We start from the raw sequence: 17,989 nt of genomic DNA, 5'->3' as shown, positions 1-17,989 counted from the left end.
TGATGGGATTTGTCATTACCTTAACCCTCAATATATTAAGGTTGCCAAATGGTTCACAAACCGTAACTCAAGGAGAGAATTTTATTACATTGGGAACTGCTATACGATGTATAGTCAACAGCACTATCAAACCATGGAATAGGATGCATTTCATTATATACATATGTGCTGGAAACCGAATGTATGGTTATAAAGTAGTGGAACCATGATACTGTTTTAATTTTTTTTTTTATATAGATGTTGGGTAGATCGTGACAATGTGGTATCAGAGCAGGGGTCTCAAATCTGTGGCCTCTGGAGCAGTACTTCCAGCTGCATGAGAATTATTTTATAATACATGTATGAGAAAGAGTTAAATTCAGCTAATTGGTTTCTGTCTATTATTTAGGAAACAAACACAGGTACAGCACAACAATAACAGCCAATAGTGAGGATGGAGGGAATGCAGGGAGCAGGTGGTGTTCCTCGGGAAAATCCAGAGCTGTGGATACAGCTTGGTGCGGAGTCGCGCAGTACCAATCTAGCAATACTGCAAACTGTTCAAGAATTGAAAGATGAAATGGCGCGTCTGCGGGAAGACAACGCGCGACTGACAGTGGAACAGGAAAGAATATTAAAGAGTCTGTCGGAAAGACAAAACCCACCATTAGCCAATCCTAGTGCGGAACAGCAAAGGGCAACTGAAGAGCGGAATTACGCACCTGAATTTTCAGAGGAAAAGGAAGATCATTCCGACAATGTAGTGGAACAGCAGACACCAAAGAGACAGAGAATGGAATTACAAGGAGAATTCCGGAAAATTAAGCCTCCACATTTTGACGGAGAACAGGAGGAAGCTGCAGAGGCTTGGTTAATTAACATTAACAAGTACTTCCAGCTATATGAGTATGATCAAAATCTGAAAGCGCGGCTGGCCATTTTCCAGTTACAGGGCAAGGCTACCCTGTGGTGGGAAGAAATAAAAATTGTAAAAGGAGTAAACGAGCAGAACATAACTTGGGAAAAGTTCCAGAAGTACATCAAGGAGAGATATCTAACTGAACGTTTCTACGATGAGAAGGCACGGGAGTTCCATGATTTGCGACTGGGACAGCAGTCCATGGACGAGTTCATTAACCGTTTCACCTCCCTGCTTCGCTATGTACCATATATCAAGGAGGAGAAGGCCAAGGTGCAGAGGTTTGTGAGCAGTTTACCAGCTTATATAAGAGAACGTATTGAGTTCGATAATCCCAGGACAATGGACGAGGCGATTCGTAAGGCAAGAATCTGTTATCAGCAAAGCAAAACAAGCAGAAAGGAGATACTTCAAATAAAAGGTGGAATGAAAGAAAAAACAATAGAATTGCTGGTAACAGCAAGGGAAGTCGTGGTAGTGGCAGCAAGGTTGCTGGTAAAGGGCAGATTGGCAGAAATATAGCAAAGAGTACTTTTCGGACTAAACCAAGTGAGAGCAGAATCAGTGAACCACCTGCCAGATCAGACCTTGAAGGAGTGGCCAGACCTCCAGTCCAATGCTGGGGTTGTGGAGGCCCACACTATGTAAAGAATTGCCCTCAGCGTAAAGGAGGGGATCAGATATCTCAGATCCAAGAAGCATCAACTGTTGGAGATATGGCGCGCAGCATGCCAAGAATTAACGCGGCTCTGGAGGACCGTCAAGCGGAATACCAGCCGAGCATGGTGGAGTTTGAAGGTAAAATTTCCAATCTTTCCATAGCTGTTCTTATTGACCCAGGAGCTACCTTATGTTATATTAGCCCAAAAGTAGTAGAATATTGTAAGCTATCTTCTGAAAAATTTAAGAACCCATGGCTGGTACAGTTAGCCACAGGGGCTAAAAGAAGAGTCTTAGCCAAAATAAATAACTGTCCTTTTAGCATAGCGGGACAGTCAATTACAGCAGACTTGAATGTGCTTCCCTTGGGGTCCTATGACATTTTGATTGGCATGGATTGGTTGGAAAAGCACTGGTCGTTGGTGAACTGCAAGACCAAAACCATTTATTACAAGGATTACTTAGGACAGCAGCAAGAATTACAAGGGATTAAACACCCTGTACAGATCCGGCCTATCACTGCTTCCCAGCTAGCTAAATGTCTCAGGAACAAGTGTCAGATTTACGCCATTCAAGTTGGGTATGCAGATCAGAAGAATAAGACAGCTGCATTGGACAATATCCCGGTAGTGCAAGAATTTGTGGATGTATTTCCTGAAGAAGTACCGGGATTACCCCCGAAACGGGATATAGATTTCACTATAGAGTTGACACCAGGAGCGGCACCGGTGTCACGAGCACCGTACCGGATGAGTGTACCTGAGTTGACAGAATTGAAAATGCAACTACAAGAGTTGCTGGAAAAGAACTATATCCACCCCAGCGTGTCACCGTGGGGAGCTCCGGTACTATTTGTCAAAAAGAAGGATGGGACTCTCCGTATGTGTATAGACTATCGTCAGCTGAACAAACTCACGATTAAAAACAAATATCCCCTGCCGCGGATTGACGAACTCTTCGATCAAGTGAAGGGAGCAAAGGTGTTTTCTAAGATCGATTTGCGATCTGGTTATCATCAAATCCGCATTAAAGAAGAAGACATTGCCAAAACCGCTTTCAGAACACGCTACGGTCATTACGAGTTTGTGGTGCTGCCCTTTGGCTTGACCAACGCACCCGCCACCTTTATGTGTTTAATGAATAGCGTGTTCCACAGGTTCTTGGACAAATTCGTGCTGATATTTATAGATGACATTCTGATATATTCTCGTTCCCATGAGGAACACAAAGAACATCTCCGGTTGGTGCTGCAAACACTTCGGGAGCATCAGCTGTATGCCAAATTTAGTAAGTGTGACTTTTTCAAGGAGGAAATCCAATATTTGGGCCATGTGATTACTAAGGAAGGAATAGCAGTAGATCCGGAGAAGATAAGAACTATCATGGAGTGGCCCATACCCAAGGATGTAGCTGATATCAGATCCTTTATGGGACTAGCAGGCTACTATCGAAGGTTTGTGGAGGGGTTCTCAAGAATAGCCTATCCTATCACGTCCTTGCAGAAAAAGGGAAAGGTCTTTAAATGGACACCAGAATGTCAGCAGAGCTTTGATCGGTTGAAGCATTTACTCACTACTGCACCCATCTTGAGAATAGCAGATCCTAATAAGGATTACGTGGTATGCACTGATGCAAGTAAAGAGGGGGTGGGAGGAGTATTAATGCAAGAAGGAAGAGTAATCGCATATGAATCAAGAAAGCTAAAGGAGCATGAGCAGAGATACTCTGCTTACGATTTGGAGTTAGCAGCAGTGATCCATGCTCTGAAAATGTGGCGGCATTACCTCTTGGGGAGGAAATTTCTGTTGTTAACAGATCACCACAGTTTGACCAATTACTTCAGCCAACCTACCTTAAATGCAAGACAAGGACGTTGGGCAGATTTCCTAAGTGGTTTCGATTTCGAGATTAAGCACTTAAAGGTCAAGGAGAATCGGGTGGCTGATGCCTTGAGTCGAAAAGTGCAGTGTTTGTGTGAACTTTCAGTCAGCAAGTGGCGGAACTCTCTGTTTGAGCAGATTAAATCAGCAGCAAATCAGGATGCTGAATACCAGCAGTTAAAACAGCAGGTACAGCAATTAAATAATGAAACCTTGCAGCAAGGTTATACATTGGACAATGCTGGCATGTTACATTTTAACAAGAAATTATATGTACCCGATTCAAATGACCTTAAGAACCTGATTTTGGACGAGTTCCATACCAGCCACTATACTGGCCATCCAGGGTACCAAAAGATGGTCACTGCTTTAAGGAAAGAATACTTCTGGCCTAGAATGAAGAAGCAAGTGATTGAGTATTTGGCAAAGTGCTTAGAGTGCCAGCAGATTAAGGCAGAACACCAGCATCCAGCCGGGCTGTTACAACCGTTGCCTATTCCGGAATGGAAATGGGAAACCATTTCCATGGATTTTATAACAAGTTTGCCTCGGACAAGGAAAAACCATGATTCCATCATGGTAGTGGTAGATAAGTTGAGTAAAGCGGCACACTTCATACCCGTGCAATCCACCTATAAAGCAGTGCAAATTGCTCATCTTTTTATGCAAAATGTGTTCAGATTGCATGGACTACCAAAGGTAATCATTTCAGATCGGGATGTAAAGTTCACTTCCACCTTTTGGAGGTCGTTGTTCGCTGAGTTGGGAACACAGCTGAACTTTAGCACAGCATATCACCCACAGACCGATGGCCAAACTGAGCGAGTAAATCAAGTGCTGGAAGATATGTTGAGAGCGTATGTAATGATGAAACCACACCAATGGGAAGAATATTTACACCTGGTTGAATTCGCGTATAACAATGGATATCATACCTCGACACAATTAAGCCCTTTTGAGGTTTTGTATGGGCGAAGATGCCGCACACCCTCAAGTTGGGGTGGGCCTGAGGATAAGTTGAGTTTGGGTCCGGAAATGCTTAAAGAGATGGAAGATACGGTGAAAAAGGTGCGTGCCAATTTGAAGGCTGCACAAGACCGGCAGAAAAGTTTTGCCGACAGGAAAAGAAGGTTTAAGGAATACCAGGTGGGTGACCATGTGTTTGTAAGGATCCAAGCTAGAAGGAGCACACTACAATGGAGTGGTTGCGCCAAACTGGCTCCTCGGTACTTTGGTCCTTTCCAGATTTTGGCCAGAGTGGGGCCGGTGGCTTACCAACTCGCCTTGCCAAGCCATATTAGAATTCACAACGTGTTTCACGTCTCTGTTCTAAAGAAATGTGTACGATCCCAAACATGTGATCCAATGGCAAGATGTTCGGGTAAGAATTAACCTCGTTGATTGTATGTGTCAATATACTTAATGGAAGACTGATTAAGAACATTGATTGTCTGCAGGTCGAACCGGAAGGCGAGGTTCTGGTCGAACCACAGAGCATTCTCGACCGGAGAGAAGTGCGGCTGCGGAAACGGGTTATTACCCAAATTAAAGTGCTGTGGCAGCACTATGGGCCTGAGGAGGCCACTTGGGAAGACGAGGAGCTTATGAGGAAAGTGTACCCAAACTTATTTGATGGGAATAGACATCGGGACGATGTCCAATCCCAGGGGGGAAGATGTAATGACCCCGTAAAAACTTGTAATTATAAAAGTTACCATGGTAGAAATTAGTGTGAACTGCTAACTACTATTGTTAAAAGATATTATTTTTATTTATAAAATGAAAGATATTTTGGATATATGCTGGCAGTCTCCTAAGGGAGGATTGGAAAAAGAAACAGTTATAGAAACTGAAAAGGAAACTAACCCTCAGCCAGGAAAAGTCCTGGGAGGAAAAACCCCTGGTCTGTTGGGACAGAGGGGGGGAGGAAAAATTCTGTGTGACAGAAGAAAAAAAAAACAAGAGAAAAGGGTTACGTCTGGTAAGGACCAGATAACCTAGGCACTGAGGTGCTTGAGTCTTGCTGAGGGCTGTAGGCCTGCAGGACAGCTCGGGGGGAGAATCCAATGAATTGATGGATCTCATGGCTGGGTGGATAAGAGCAATTATATGACTACAGGTGAACGTCTGGAGCATTAACTTCTGTAGCTGGCGAACCAGGTACGAACTGAACACCAGATTTAGTTCTCCTTATTCTGTGTATTGGAAAGTTTAAGAGAAAATGAAAACCAGTTCTCTGTTGCTTATAAAGGCAAAAGTATAACTCAGATTTAGTTTTCCTTATTCTGTGTTCTGGAAAGTTTAAGAGAAAATGAAAAAACCAGTTCTCTGTTGCTTAAAAAGGCAAAAGTATAATTACTGTTAGTAACCAGTACGAAGAGCATTTTAGTACTAGCTATTAAGCAAGAAAATAGAGACTATCCGCTGTAAGCGTTACAAGTGAATGTAGGAGAACTGATACATGTTATAAGTGCAGAAATCAGTGCTTACAGACTATCTGATATAAACGTAAACATTGCAAGTTAGGTGTATGAGAACCAATGCTTATTAATGGAATAGAAATTAATGCATGCATCTGTGTAAAAGCTGAGAACGTGCTTTATTCATAGAAATTATTCCAGTTCGGGAAGATAGTAACTGTGTGAATGAAAATGCATGAGATAAGTACACATCAAACTGTGCAACAGCGGAGAACTCGCTGCACAACGATAACAGTGGATTATCCGGAAGACCAATGAATCCGTGCGATTCTAAAAATAACAAGAACAAGAAACTGAGGAAGTACCATTATCATAACATATAACAAAGCTGTAACCGAAGATCTAATCCACTCGATACCAGGGATACATATTCCATTTACTTGAAAACAGGGGTTATATTCATCTAAAGATTATAAGTATAAACTTGAAACAGGGGTTTCATTCACAGAAGGATTATACATCTAAGCTCTGAACAGTGGATACATTCTTATGTTAAATAAAGACTACATGCCATTGCATTCGAAAACAAAAATGAACCCTCAACTGTATGCCACCGTCTGAGCGCATTTGCTTCAGAGTGCGGGTTGGTACTAATATCCATAGGGCAACATGATGTTCCCGGATAAAGAACCCACAGTGGTGACAGCCATGCGGCCGCTGTTCTAACAGACAAAGTCCGTCGAGCCGTTACAGGACTGTGACAATAAACCCTAATCAAAACATTGTCAAGCGGTGGACTCCATCGAGCTCCAACGTGTCTGAGATATGATGCAATGCGCATAAAAATACACGGGATTGATGCCAAGATCTGTAAGCATTTAATTATACAAATCATATTCAATAGAAAAACATATGACTCTGTATTAACCGAAAAACACTGTGAGTATCAAACTGTACAATAATCAAGAACCCTGAGGACTCGTTCTCTTACAAATTACAGACATCAACTTATGATTCAATGTTAACATTCCCAAACAGTATGAGAAGATAGAAGGAGATGACGGCCTGTGAACCGTGAGTCGAAAAGGTTCCAGTCATGGGAAAGTGGTCCATTTAACAAATAAATACATACAAGCAACTTGGCATGAAGCCCAAACAACCATTTCACATAAAGTAGAGACCATGAGAACGCAGGTGCCGGCAAGAAAGGGCCGACCGCGTTTCGAGCCAGGGTTTGCACAAGAGAATAACCCTGAAGCAGTTAAGGAAAAAACCTCTGTAAGGGTCTCCTTCATCTATTAGCATCAACTCTACATAATACTCAAGGAAAAACTCTCACCCTTCAACGGAAAAGCCAATTCGTGCTAAAGTTATGGTGGGTAAATACCTGGAGAAGCCGCGGCCGTCTATTCTCTGTTGAATAGCTCGGACTTGTAGCAAATCCCTAACACGATGCAGCAATTCCCTAACACAGTGAAAGCGGAGGATTAGTTTGAGTAACAGAGCTAATGAACTGGTATTGAACGCGGAATACTAAGAAAGCTACTTATAAAACCCAATCAGTAGTGGAAGAGTACCGTAGCCGGCGGTCTGTGGTTATGAAGATACCTGAATGGAGCGCTGCAGAACTGATAGCTGCAGCAAAGGGGTCACCGCCGAGCTGAACAGCTTTCACCTCCGAGAACATGTGCAAATGGACAACGAAAAAATAGCTTAGCGGCATATAAACCACCGGGAAACCCTTGGATGGATCCGGACCCTCGGATCTCATCTTACCATCCACACCGTTCATTAGTTGGCGCGCAAACCCTAGCACTTTATCCAAGGTATCACGTGGCCTCAGCACGGTAGATTGCCACCTGGTGCGGGTAGGTGAGGTAAGGAGGATTCCGTGCATCAGCTGGCACCGATGATGGGATTTGTCATTACCTTAACCCTCAATATATTAAGGTTGCCAAATGGTTCACAAACCGTAACTCAAGGAGAGAATTTTATTACATTGGGAACTGCTATACGATGTATAGTCAACAGCACTATCAAACCATGGAATAGGATGCATTTCATTATATACATATGTGCTGGAAACCGAATGTATGGTTATAAAGTAGTGGAACCATGATACTGTTTTAATTTTTTTTTTTTATATAGATGTTGGGTAGATCGTGACACCAGTGTACTCTAAGCTCCATGCGCTATATATAATTTATTTTATATGTAATAACAAATTGAAATATTTAGAAAAATTGATTGGAATTAATAAAATATAGATATTATAGTATTGTTTTAAAATATAAGATTTTAAATTTTGTGTATTTTTCAATATTAATATTATAATTAAATATGATTTATTTTAATGCAAAAATAAATCATAACTATTTCAAGAAATGAGCTGAAACTAGTTAAATATAAATGATAAATAATACATTGTTTTTTGAAAAATTAATTTTTTAAATTTTACATAAATTTCCTAATCGTAATTACTCATAAACAGGGTTTTAAATTTCTAATAAATTCCAAAGATATATTTATAGATAGTAAGTTTGATATGTTTTTAAATCGATTTGTTTTTAGTGAGACTTTTTGGAAACTTTTCCGGTGGTCTGGACTAATTTCTTCAAAATTCTATAGGAATTCATTGAAATCACAAGCTTTATATGTAATCCTTGCACAATCAAAGTACTCTAGGGTTTTTCAAGATATACAGTCAAAAAACCAGTTTAAATAATACAAATCAAGATTTCACCTCAAAAGTCCAAAAAATCGCACTAAAGACAACTCCTTTTAAATTACTAAGAAATTTTAAAGATATATTTTTAGAGAGTAAGTTTTGAAAGTATATTATGCCTATGAATAATTCATATATGGGAATAAGGATCTATTTCAAATTAAGAGTATTTATGTATGGGAATAAGGATTTATCTAATATTTAGAGAAAGTTTATAAACTATTTTAAATTAGTAAACGTTAAAATATCATTTCATTTATTGACAAATTGTAATAAGGAAGAAACAATTACATCTTACCAGAAAATAGGAAAAGAATTGTATTGTTACATCTTACTAGAGAAGAGGGAGGAAAAGAATTGTACTAAGAGAATCAAATTAAGTAAAATAAAATGCTAATTATTTTGATATCACAAGTAGGAAAAAAAAAACCAAGCAATACTAAAAAACAATCAAAAATTGTACCTAGGTTTAATCAAGATTTCACCTCAAAAATTTCCGCCATCAAAAAGTCCAAAAAATTGCATTAAAGACAACTCCTTTTAAATTACTAATAAATTTAAAGATATATTTTTAGAGAGTATGTTTTTGAAAGTATATTATGCATATGAATAATTCATATATGAGAATAAGGATCTATCTCAGATTAAGAATATTTATGTATTGGGAATAAGGATATATCTAGTATTTAAATAAAATTTATAAATTATTTTTAAATTAGTAAATGTTAAAATATCATTTGATTTATTAATAAAGCATAAACAATTACATCTTACGGGAAAAGAGGAAGAGAATTGTACTGTTACATCTTACTAAAGAAGAAGAAAAAAATTATACTAAACAAATAAAATAAAAGACTAATTATTTTAATATCACGAATAGGAAAAATAGGAAAACAAAACCAGCGACACTAGAAAAATACATAAAAGATTATACCTAATTTGCCATCTATATTTAATAATGAGATGAAATGAATATCTCAACGAAATTTTATCCAATCAATCTAATAGTTATAAATGAAGGTATGGCTTAAAAAAAGAATAATTTAATTTAATTCTATCATAGTTATATTCTATATATTATTCAAGAGTATGTTTATAGTGAGTGTCGCGAGTTGTGCTCGTCTGTTTTGTAAAGTTATTCTTCTGATATAATTTATTACGATAACTGGACTATTGAGTATGCATTGTGAGACCTTGAGGTTGGGAGAAACAACTCGCATTACGAGAAATTTAAAGGCTTGAGCACCCTACCTCTGCACATGATGGTGAAGAGCACGCTCTGAGCGCTGGCTTTGCCAACATATTTTGGTTCAGCAATAGTTCACTAAACCCGCAGTCAGGTCAGGCAACTTATCAAATTTACATTTAAACCATAAGAATTTAGCAGCTTCACAACTCATGTTAACTATTGTCTCCCCTATTCGATAAGCTCTTAAAACAGCTTTGTCCAGTGTTACACATCAAAGGGCCATTCAAGTGCTTCTTTTCCAAACGTTGGAATGATTAAACCCTACTTTTGTGTGGTTTTACTACAACATCCTGACAAACGGTCTATACAAACACTGAAAACTTCCCACACTTCCTGTATATTTTCTTTAAATACATCCCACTATTTTCTCTAAATACATCCCACTCAACCTGGTGGGGCATGATCATGATCATGATCATGATGTTGCTGCCACTATGTTTTTCTGACTCTTTTCGGACAATAAGATTCCAGAAATAAAATTTTCCACGTTGACATTGAGTTTTCGGAGATCAAAATTCTTAGGTTCAGTTTTCCGATGTCCTTGCGATTTCCCTTCCAAACAGAGGTTTTCCCCACAATACTTGGCGATGGGAAAGTGTAGGGGTTATGTTCATTGAGGGGACGAGTTTATCTGCCATAATGATTCATATTGTTTTGTGAAATATATTTAATGACAGATTTTCCATTAGATTTAGTCTGTTTAGATAAGGGTTTTATAGAACTGGGAAATGTACTTGTATGTTATTTATATCAATCTTGCTATTCATGTTTTTTTAAACTCAGTTCCTATCTGAGGTAGAATAAACAAGAGCAACAAAAGAAGTTGTTGATATTTGTGATATTTATTAAATTACCTAGTAAAAAAATAATATTCAATTCCAGAACCACCCTCTTCTGCAGGGGTAAGGTGGCATCCAAACCTATCCTTCACTATCTTTCTGGGACCTATTCCCACAAATCTATACTCCAGCAACAGAGATAGATGACGCAGGGCACCAGCAGAAATAGAGACAAAGGCAAGCCTAGGCATAACAAGAACAACGACATAAATAAGTTAAGCACACCCAATCCATCCCAACAAGGGTTTTCCTTCTTTCTTAAAAAAGGGCCATTGAATAAAAAAGTATTCTGGATTAGAAACAAAGACTTCATTTTCCTAAGCATTGCAATTTAAGTTAAGCACACCCAGTCCATCCCAACAAGGGTTTTCCTTCTTTCTTAAAAAAGGGCCATTGAATAAAAAAGTATTCTGGATTAGAAACAAAGACTTCATTTTTCTAAGCATTGCAATTTAAGCTGGGGTCCAAGATCACAACCAGAACTATTGTCAGTAGTCAAACACCTTGCATTGCAATTTAAGCTGGGGTCCAAGATCACAACCAGAACTATTGTCAGTAGTCAAACACCTTGCAAAATAACCATGGCTTCCCAAGAAAAACCTAATATTTCCTCTTATACACTTTGAACTATTGATGGGTCTTGGTATCAACAAATTATCTTTTAGGAGCAGTCTAATTATTAGATAGTTTTTCCTTTTCCACTAGAATCTGACGTCACAATTTTTGGAAAAAACATGAATTTAAGTTGTTTGAAATGTGTCTGTGAGTGTATAAATAAATTCAGTGCCCTGAAAAACTCCTGGGGCACTTGATTTCTGCAGATTACACCACTGAAACTTAATATTCCAATAAATTCCTACCAAATTTTAGTCAAAATTGACAGGAAAAATTGCCCGGAAAAGGGCAAAAACATCTAACATTTATTCTATAGCTATCCTTTATATCATTTGCAGTTATAAAGTAAAAAAATGATGTCACTGTTATCCTCTTCAAAAGCATCAATAAGCAAATAGACATCAAAGTATTGAGCTGACCATTATCTCTCTTTTTACAACCCATTGATGAGAGATCGAGTCTACTGGGAGTAAAAGTTTTGACAAACATTACTTAAATTTTTTCAGGCTACCATCTATACATAGAGCATGTATAATATTATTGGAAGTAAAAGCTTTGGGAAGTATTTTTCTCACATCCATATCTGTCTGCAAGGGTTTTTTTATAGATATAAGTGTAGTTGGGTTTCACCAAATCATCTAGGAAATGATATGAAGGACCAACTCAATTCTCTGTAAGTTTGAACATATGCATAACATCATAGACCTATGGCTTAAAAGTAGGCCTTTATCATCGTTTTAAATGCCATAGGATTTAAATGTGATATATTTGAACCTTGTAACAAATCATATCTTAATTCTATTGCAGGCCTATGAACTAGTGCTATAAATCCACAGAAAGGGCCACTGCATTAAAAAATTATCTAGTTTACAAGTGAAAACGTCATTTCTAGACATTGCACTTTAAAACTAGGTACAAGAGCAAAACTAAAGCTAACCTTAGTCGCTAGACAACTTGCAAAATGACCAAGGCTTCCCAATCCAAAGCTAGTGTGTCCTATAGTACAGTTTGTAGTATCGACGGGTCTGAACAAGAGCAGATTATCCTTCATATCTTGTATAGTTAGAAAGTACAATAACTTTATCATTGTTGTGCTCTTTAAAAACTATTGGAAACTTGGATGTAACATGCTCTTAGAAAAACCTATTCTTAACTTAAAGATCCAAGTGGAAACATTAAGAACAAGAATCTATATTTCTAAATCTTTCCTAAAAGTTATAGTTGCTACCAATTTTCCCAACATTTTTGAAAGTTTTGCAAACAGGCTTGTTTTTCAACTGCAATTTAAAGCTAGAAATAAATTGCCAAAATCACCATGTTTCTTTAAGAGGAAAAAATTTTATGATCATTGTTGATCTGTATTCCATTAATGGGAATCATATACCGAAATGATGTCATCTTTGAAATGTTATTCACTCTCCCAACCATATCTTCCTTGAGAAAGTTGAATAGTTTTATGAAGTCAACACATGCTGAAAAAATTCCTTGACCTTACAGAGAAAAATTGATACAATAGGACTACCCACAGAATACGATAGCAGAAAACCATCGATTACAGACTGAGTTTTGTAGCCAAACACCAACATCAAACAATGTAGCCCAAAACTAACAAAAGTGAGCCATAAAACTTTCAATTTCGTCTGTGAAATGTCAAGGTAGAAGCTACCATTAAAACTCAATAGAACAATTCCCAAGATACCATACCCCATAGACCAAAACAAGACAATTGAACGAGATACCTGGAAAATCATAACCTTGGAGCCCCGATAAAGAAAGCACGACCATATTGTAATGGCAATTATCCATATTTTCATAAATATTTAGGATTTTATCTATAGTAATATGACGGTTATCGGTTCAAAAACTATTATCACTTCATGCAGACAAACATTTTCTTATTTGGGGTTTAGAGCTATGATAGCTTGTATTATTTACAAAAGTTATGTATGATTATTGTTATTTGTGATTGATTCTTTCTTGAGCAGGGTTATCTTAAAATAAAATAAATTTAGAGCAATAACAACTTTACTATGTGAATGATGCTTCTCAAGAGTAAGTTCATATTGGTGGTTGAGAGTTTTTGATAATAAAAAAATTAAAATAAAATTAAAAATTAAAAATTAATATATATTTTATTTTATTTTATTTTCTATGGCTCTTTTTTGGTTTTCAAAATATTTTTGATTGAATAAACATGTTTGCACATTTTAATGTTCATCATTAGAGAAGTATAAGTGAAAAAGAATATAAAAACATTGTACGTATTAATTTTGTGGAATATTTCTATCATTGAGTTTAATTATTTCTTTAAGCTTATGATCAAAATTGCTAGGAGTCTTTGCTGGTTAGCCATACATGTTATGACTTTACAAACGTTAATACATTATTTAGCTAAAAAAAATAATTATATTTATTTAGCTAAAAAAAATATATACTTATTTTAAGAGAAATTCTTCGGCGTAAATCACAAGATAAATCATTTGCCAACGCGTTTCGAACCAACTTGTCCTGACGATGAACCACGCTAGTTGGCTCGAAACGCGTCGGCATATGATTTATCTTGTGATTTATGCCGAAGAATTTCTCTTAAACTTGATATGGATCACAGAAGCCTCAATTCAACAATAATATATTTATTTTCTTAAAAAGGGGTTAGTTTAATCTGTAAGCACTTTCATTTATGGAACACGATTTTTTGTTAAATGTTTTTTAATGCTTTGTTAAAAGAGGTTTAAATAAGTTTTCATAGTTATCATGTTTTTTCTTTCATTTAAACAGATGATGTAAGGAGGGATGTGCAAGACCTTAATATTATATTGGGTCTTGGCATTATTCAATTGTTAAAGCTAAATCTCATGTAGGGACGTGATACTAGTAAATTGTAATTTTTTTAGCGGTGATTATGAATTCAAGTGTAAGAATAGGAGAGAAGAGTTTTTAACAGTTTTTAACACCAATGGAACATTGTATTTGAAAGCATGATTAGACAAGTGGAAGATATATTCAGTATTATTTTTTTTTTGTTGATGGCTTACTCAATTTAAGATTATAGAGGTCGGGAACAAAGTGCACTCTGAGTTGTCTTTAGTGTGATTTTTTGGAAGTTTTTCTAGTGGGTTTTTTAGCTCTAATTTCTATAAAATTTGTTAGGAATTTATTGAAATCATGGGTAACCCCTACACAATGGAAGTGCCCTAAGAGTTTTTCAGTTGAATCAATATATACAATCAAAAAAACGAGTTTAAATAACACAATTCAAGATTTCACCTCAAATTTTTCCACCTTATTCTGGCACCAGAAAGTCCAAAAACTAAAGACAACTCTCTCAAATAATAATAAAGACTACCAAAATTTACCATGCCAATATAAATATTTTTAGTATACATCATGATTTTAAAAACATAATTAAAATTAACAATGGTATAATTTTCCTAAATATATTTAAATTATTAAAATATTTTAATATACATAAAAATAACTAAATATAATCTTCCTAAATATATTTAAATCATTAAAATATTTTAATATACATAAAACAAGTAAAACACAAACATAAATAAATATCTTTCCGTCAGAAATAAAATTCAAATACGTCACTAAAAAATGCAGAAACCAATAAAATACACGAGACACATATGTGACTAGCTATAACAAAACTAACAAAGATCTTATCTTACTCTAACTAATTAAAATATAACACCAAGCTTTCACCGTATTAACTTTTCCTTTATTTTCACAACCTCTAAATACACGATCAACATCATAGTGGTGATGCCATTATTTGGCTTCTAAACACTTAACACTCGGTAGATAAGGCTTAACACGTGGTATGGTAGATATAAATTTAAAATGTTTATATAAACTTTACATTTTTATATATAAAAATATGTTTATTTTAATTTTATTAAAATTTAGATTATATATATGTTTGGTATTTTTTTATATTTTTTAATTTAATATATATAATATTAATTATATATATTTAATTAGAATAGTTTATCGTAAATATTAAATTTTTATATGCGTATTAATTAAATTTAAATATATTCGGATGGAGGTGACAACCTAGTCATTTAAAATGATTAGATTGATGGGCAGCGAGAAGATGGGCCACATGACCCTCTGCTTTCCCTCCCATGCCAATCTGATACGAATTCATGGCGGCCTACAAGCTTCATTAAATGGGTACTTTGGCTGAAATTTACCAATCATGCACACATCAATGGATTCCACTCGCCATAATGTTGTTCTTCCCCCCCTGCTCCATTGCATTTGTCCGCCTTAGGCTGCTGAACCTGGAGCCGTTGCTGGTTTGTAAGTTGTGTAGACCTTGGTAATGGGCATCACTTTTCCCAAACTAGGCTCTGCAATTTGACATCAACCCAACCTTCCCTTGCTCATCCTCTGTTCAATTCTTCAGCCAACTCCCCCACTGATAGCTCGGCTTTGCATTCTGCCATGGCATGCATTCATCACCGAATGTGAAGTCGAAAAGGGGAATGTCGTGGTGGTAGTGTCTGCCCTCTTGCGACGCCTAGCCCTGAATCCGCCTCCACCTCCCCTTCCCCTGACATTCCCAACCCATATGGCTCCTTCTCTGGCAGGTATCCTGATACCTGCAGTGGTCGTGGACGCGCACAACTTCAAGGCGCTAGCCGAAAAGATGTTGCTGTCCACACCGCGAATTTTCCTCTCCCCCCTCACCCTGCTCCCCACTTGACCCAATTTCGCTTCCGCAACACCCTGAATAGACCTGTCATTACAGCCACTATCACCATCGTTTTCTCTGAAGAAAATGATCCGCAGGATGCTCCGTCGGAAACACTGGAGCACAGCAACGGGATGCTCACAGGCTCAGTAGTGACCATGATTTAGGCAAGCAACCGATGGACGAGGAGATGGTCATCCTACATGGCAAGGCATTGGGTGGCGGTCAGCATGTAGCGGAAGGAAAATCTGGAGACATGCAAACACCTGGTGGCAGAATGGTTGACACATCAGGGCCGCATGCAGCTATTGGCAGCTCTGGTGGCGTTCAACCTGCTCGTGGACCTCAAACCAGCATGTCGGAGGAGGAGGATGATTGGTATAAGTATGCGTTCCTCATCGAAGAGGAGCCCGCCCCGAACGACCTCAAGTGATGACACTTGGCAGCCAGGTATCACCCTTATGCCAACTGGGTATTTCTTCTGTTGACTGGCTCTTTTCTGAAATGGTTGAACTGATTAAACTTTACTGGGTTTTTTGCCATGTTTTGATATTTCCTGTTTTTAAGACTGATAACCCATATGTGGGTATTTTTTCCTTCGTGGGTTGGTTTCTCCATCGATGGGGCAGTCAAGTTATTTTTTGACAGATGATGTTCAGTACTGCTGAGGCCTGTGCCTCAATCTAAACATATTTTGTTTCATATTAATAGAATAGATTTACTTAGAAAAAAAATAAAAAATTAAATATGAAGTTTACAACATAATTTTTATTAAGGTAGTCAGATAACTTAAATTCTTGATAAACACTTATAAGCATCAATTCATAACAAGCATCAAATCAATTACTTCATTATGCATCTCACGTTGAAAAAAATAAAATAAAATAAAATTATAATTTTATTTTAAATTATTATTATTACTATTTTTTTTTGTTAGCTTGACCCACTAGGATTTGAACCTTAAATTTTATGGTTTACAAGATACTTCATAACATGGTGATTTCCAATTAAACTGTCTCTTGTGAACAAATTATTATCATTACTATTAATTATAAAAATAATTAATATTCAATTTTATGATTTACATGATACTTGATAATATGGCCATCTCTAATTAAACTGTCTCTTGGGAAAAAATTATTATCATTACTATTGATTATAAAAAGAATTAATATATAAGTTAAACATATATACATTTAGAATAAGGAACAAAATTCTTAACTATGGAGATTTACCATGTAGATTCTTAATATCAAAATAGGTTTTATTACAATGCTATGGACCAGTTATAAGGTTTGTGTGACCAAGGACTACTTATTATGCTTATGATGATTTTTTTTTTGGACAAGAAATGATTGCATTTATGGAAAATTAAGATAAAGCATTTTTGTAAAATATGTAATCTATTTTTAAAAGAAAATTAATATGGTAATTACACGGAGAGGTGATCTACAGCCTAGTATGGGGGTAGATCTCACATAAAAATGTATACTTAAACATAAATGCAAACAACGGAGTATGGGGTTAGATCTCACATAAAAACATAAATGTAATGCTTAACATTTAACATTTCTAATCTAATGTTGGCCCTATTGAAAAATCAATCTAGTTATTAGTATGTATAAACACTATAAAAATTTTAAATATAAGAAGGTTTACGAACACTCAAAAAACATGTATCGTAAATAAATAAAAATATAAATAAACTAGAGGTATGACAAATAAATAAAACCTCATTTTATATTTATTCCATAAACCTCTTTATATTTAAAGAAAACTCAAAAACTATGTTTTATTTAGGTGAAGCCTATGGGCCAAATACCATGGGACAAATAATTAATAATACCATGGGCCAAATACCATGAGACAAATAATTAATAATACCATGGGCCAAATTCCCTAATTATAAAAGAGGTATGGTAAATATTTAAATATAAAAAAGGCATAAAGAGGTATGCTAAATAAATCAAAATATATCAAATAAGATTAGAAATC

General features: G+C 36.4%; 1 protein-coding gene and 1 long non-coding RNA gene across 2 annotated transcripts; one reads left to right on the top strand and one right to left on the bottom strand.

The window, feature by feature from the left end:
- Window positions 1-433: 433 nt before the first annotated feature.
- On the top strand, window positions 434-4,830 carry LOC149190497 (uncharacterized). The gene is made up of 8 exons (XM_089410528.1): window positions 434-1,141; window positions 1,237-1,256; window positions 1,359-1,662; window positions 1,825-2,403; window positions 3,061-3,177; window positions 3,277-3,917; window positions 4,119-4,137; window positions 4,243-4,830. The coding sequence occupies exons 1-8, from the start codon at window positions 434-436 to the stop codon at window positions 4,828-4,830; spliced, it is 2,976 nt and encodes a 991-aa protein (XP_089266654.1).
- A 1,515-nt stretch (window positions 4,831-6,345) lies between these two features.
- Window positions 6,346-7,553, bottom strand: LOC149190496 (uncharacterized). The gene is made up of 3 exons (XR_016256494.1): window positions 7,467-7,553; window positions 7,246-7,323; window positions 6,346-7,110 (listed from the first exon to the last, which is right to left on the bottom strand). It is a non-coding gene; the product is annotated as an uncharacterized LOC149190496 (long non-coding RNA).
- Window positions 7,554-17,989: the final 10,436 nt, after the last annotated feature.

This window comes from Pinus tabuliformis, chromosome 3_1 (genome assembly GCF_031772625.1).
Source record: "Pinus tabuliformis cultivar Carrire ecotype Pingquan chromosome 3_1, CPIR1, whole genome shotgun sequence".
NCBI classification, from domain to species: domain Eukaryota; kingdom Viridiplantae; phylum Streptophyta; class Pinopsida; order Pinales; family Pinaceae; genus Pinus; species Pinus tabuliformis.
The sequence above is the reverse complement of the archived record's forward strand: the minus strand, read 5'-3'. Positions and strand labels throughout refer to the sequence as shown.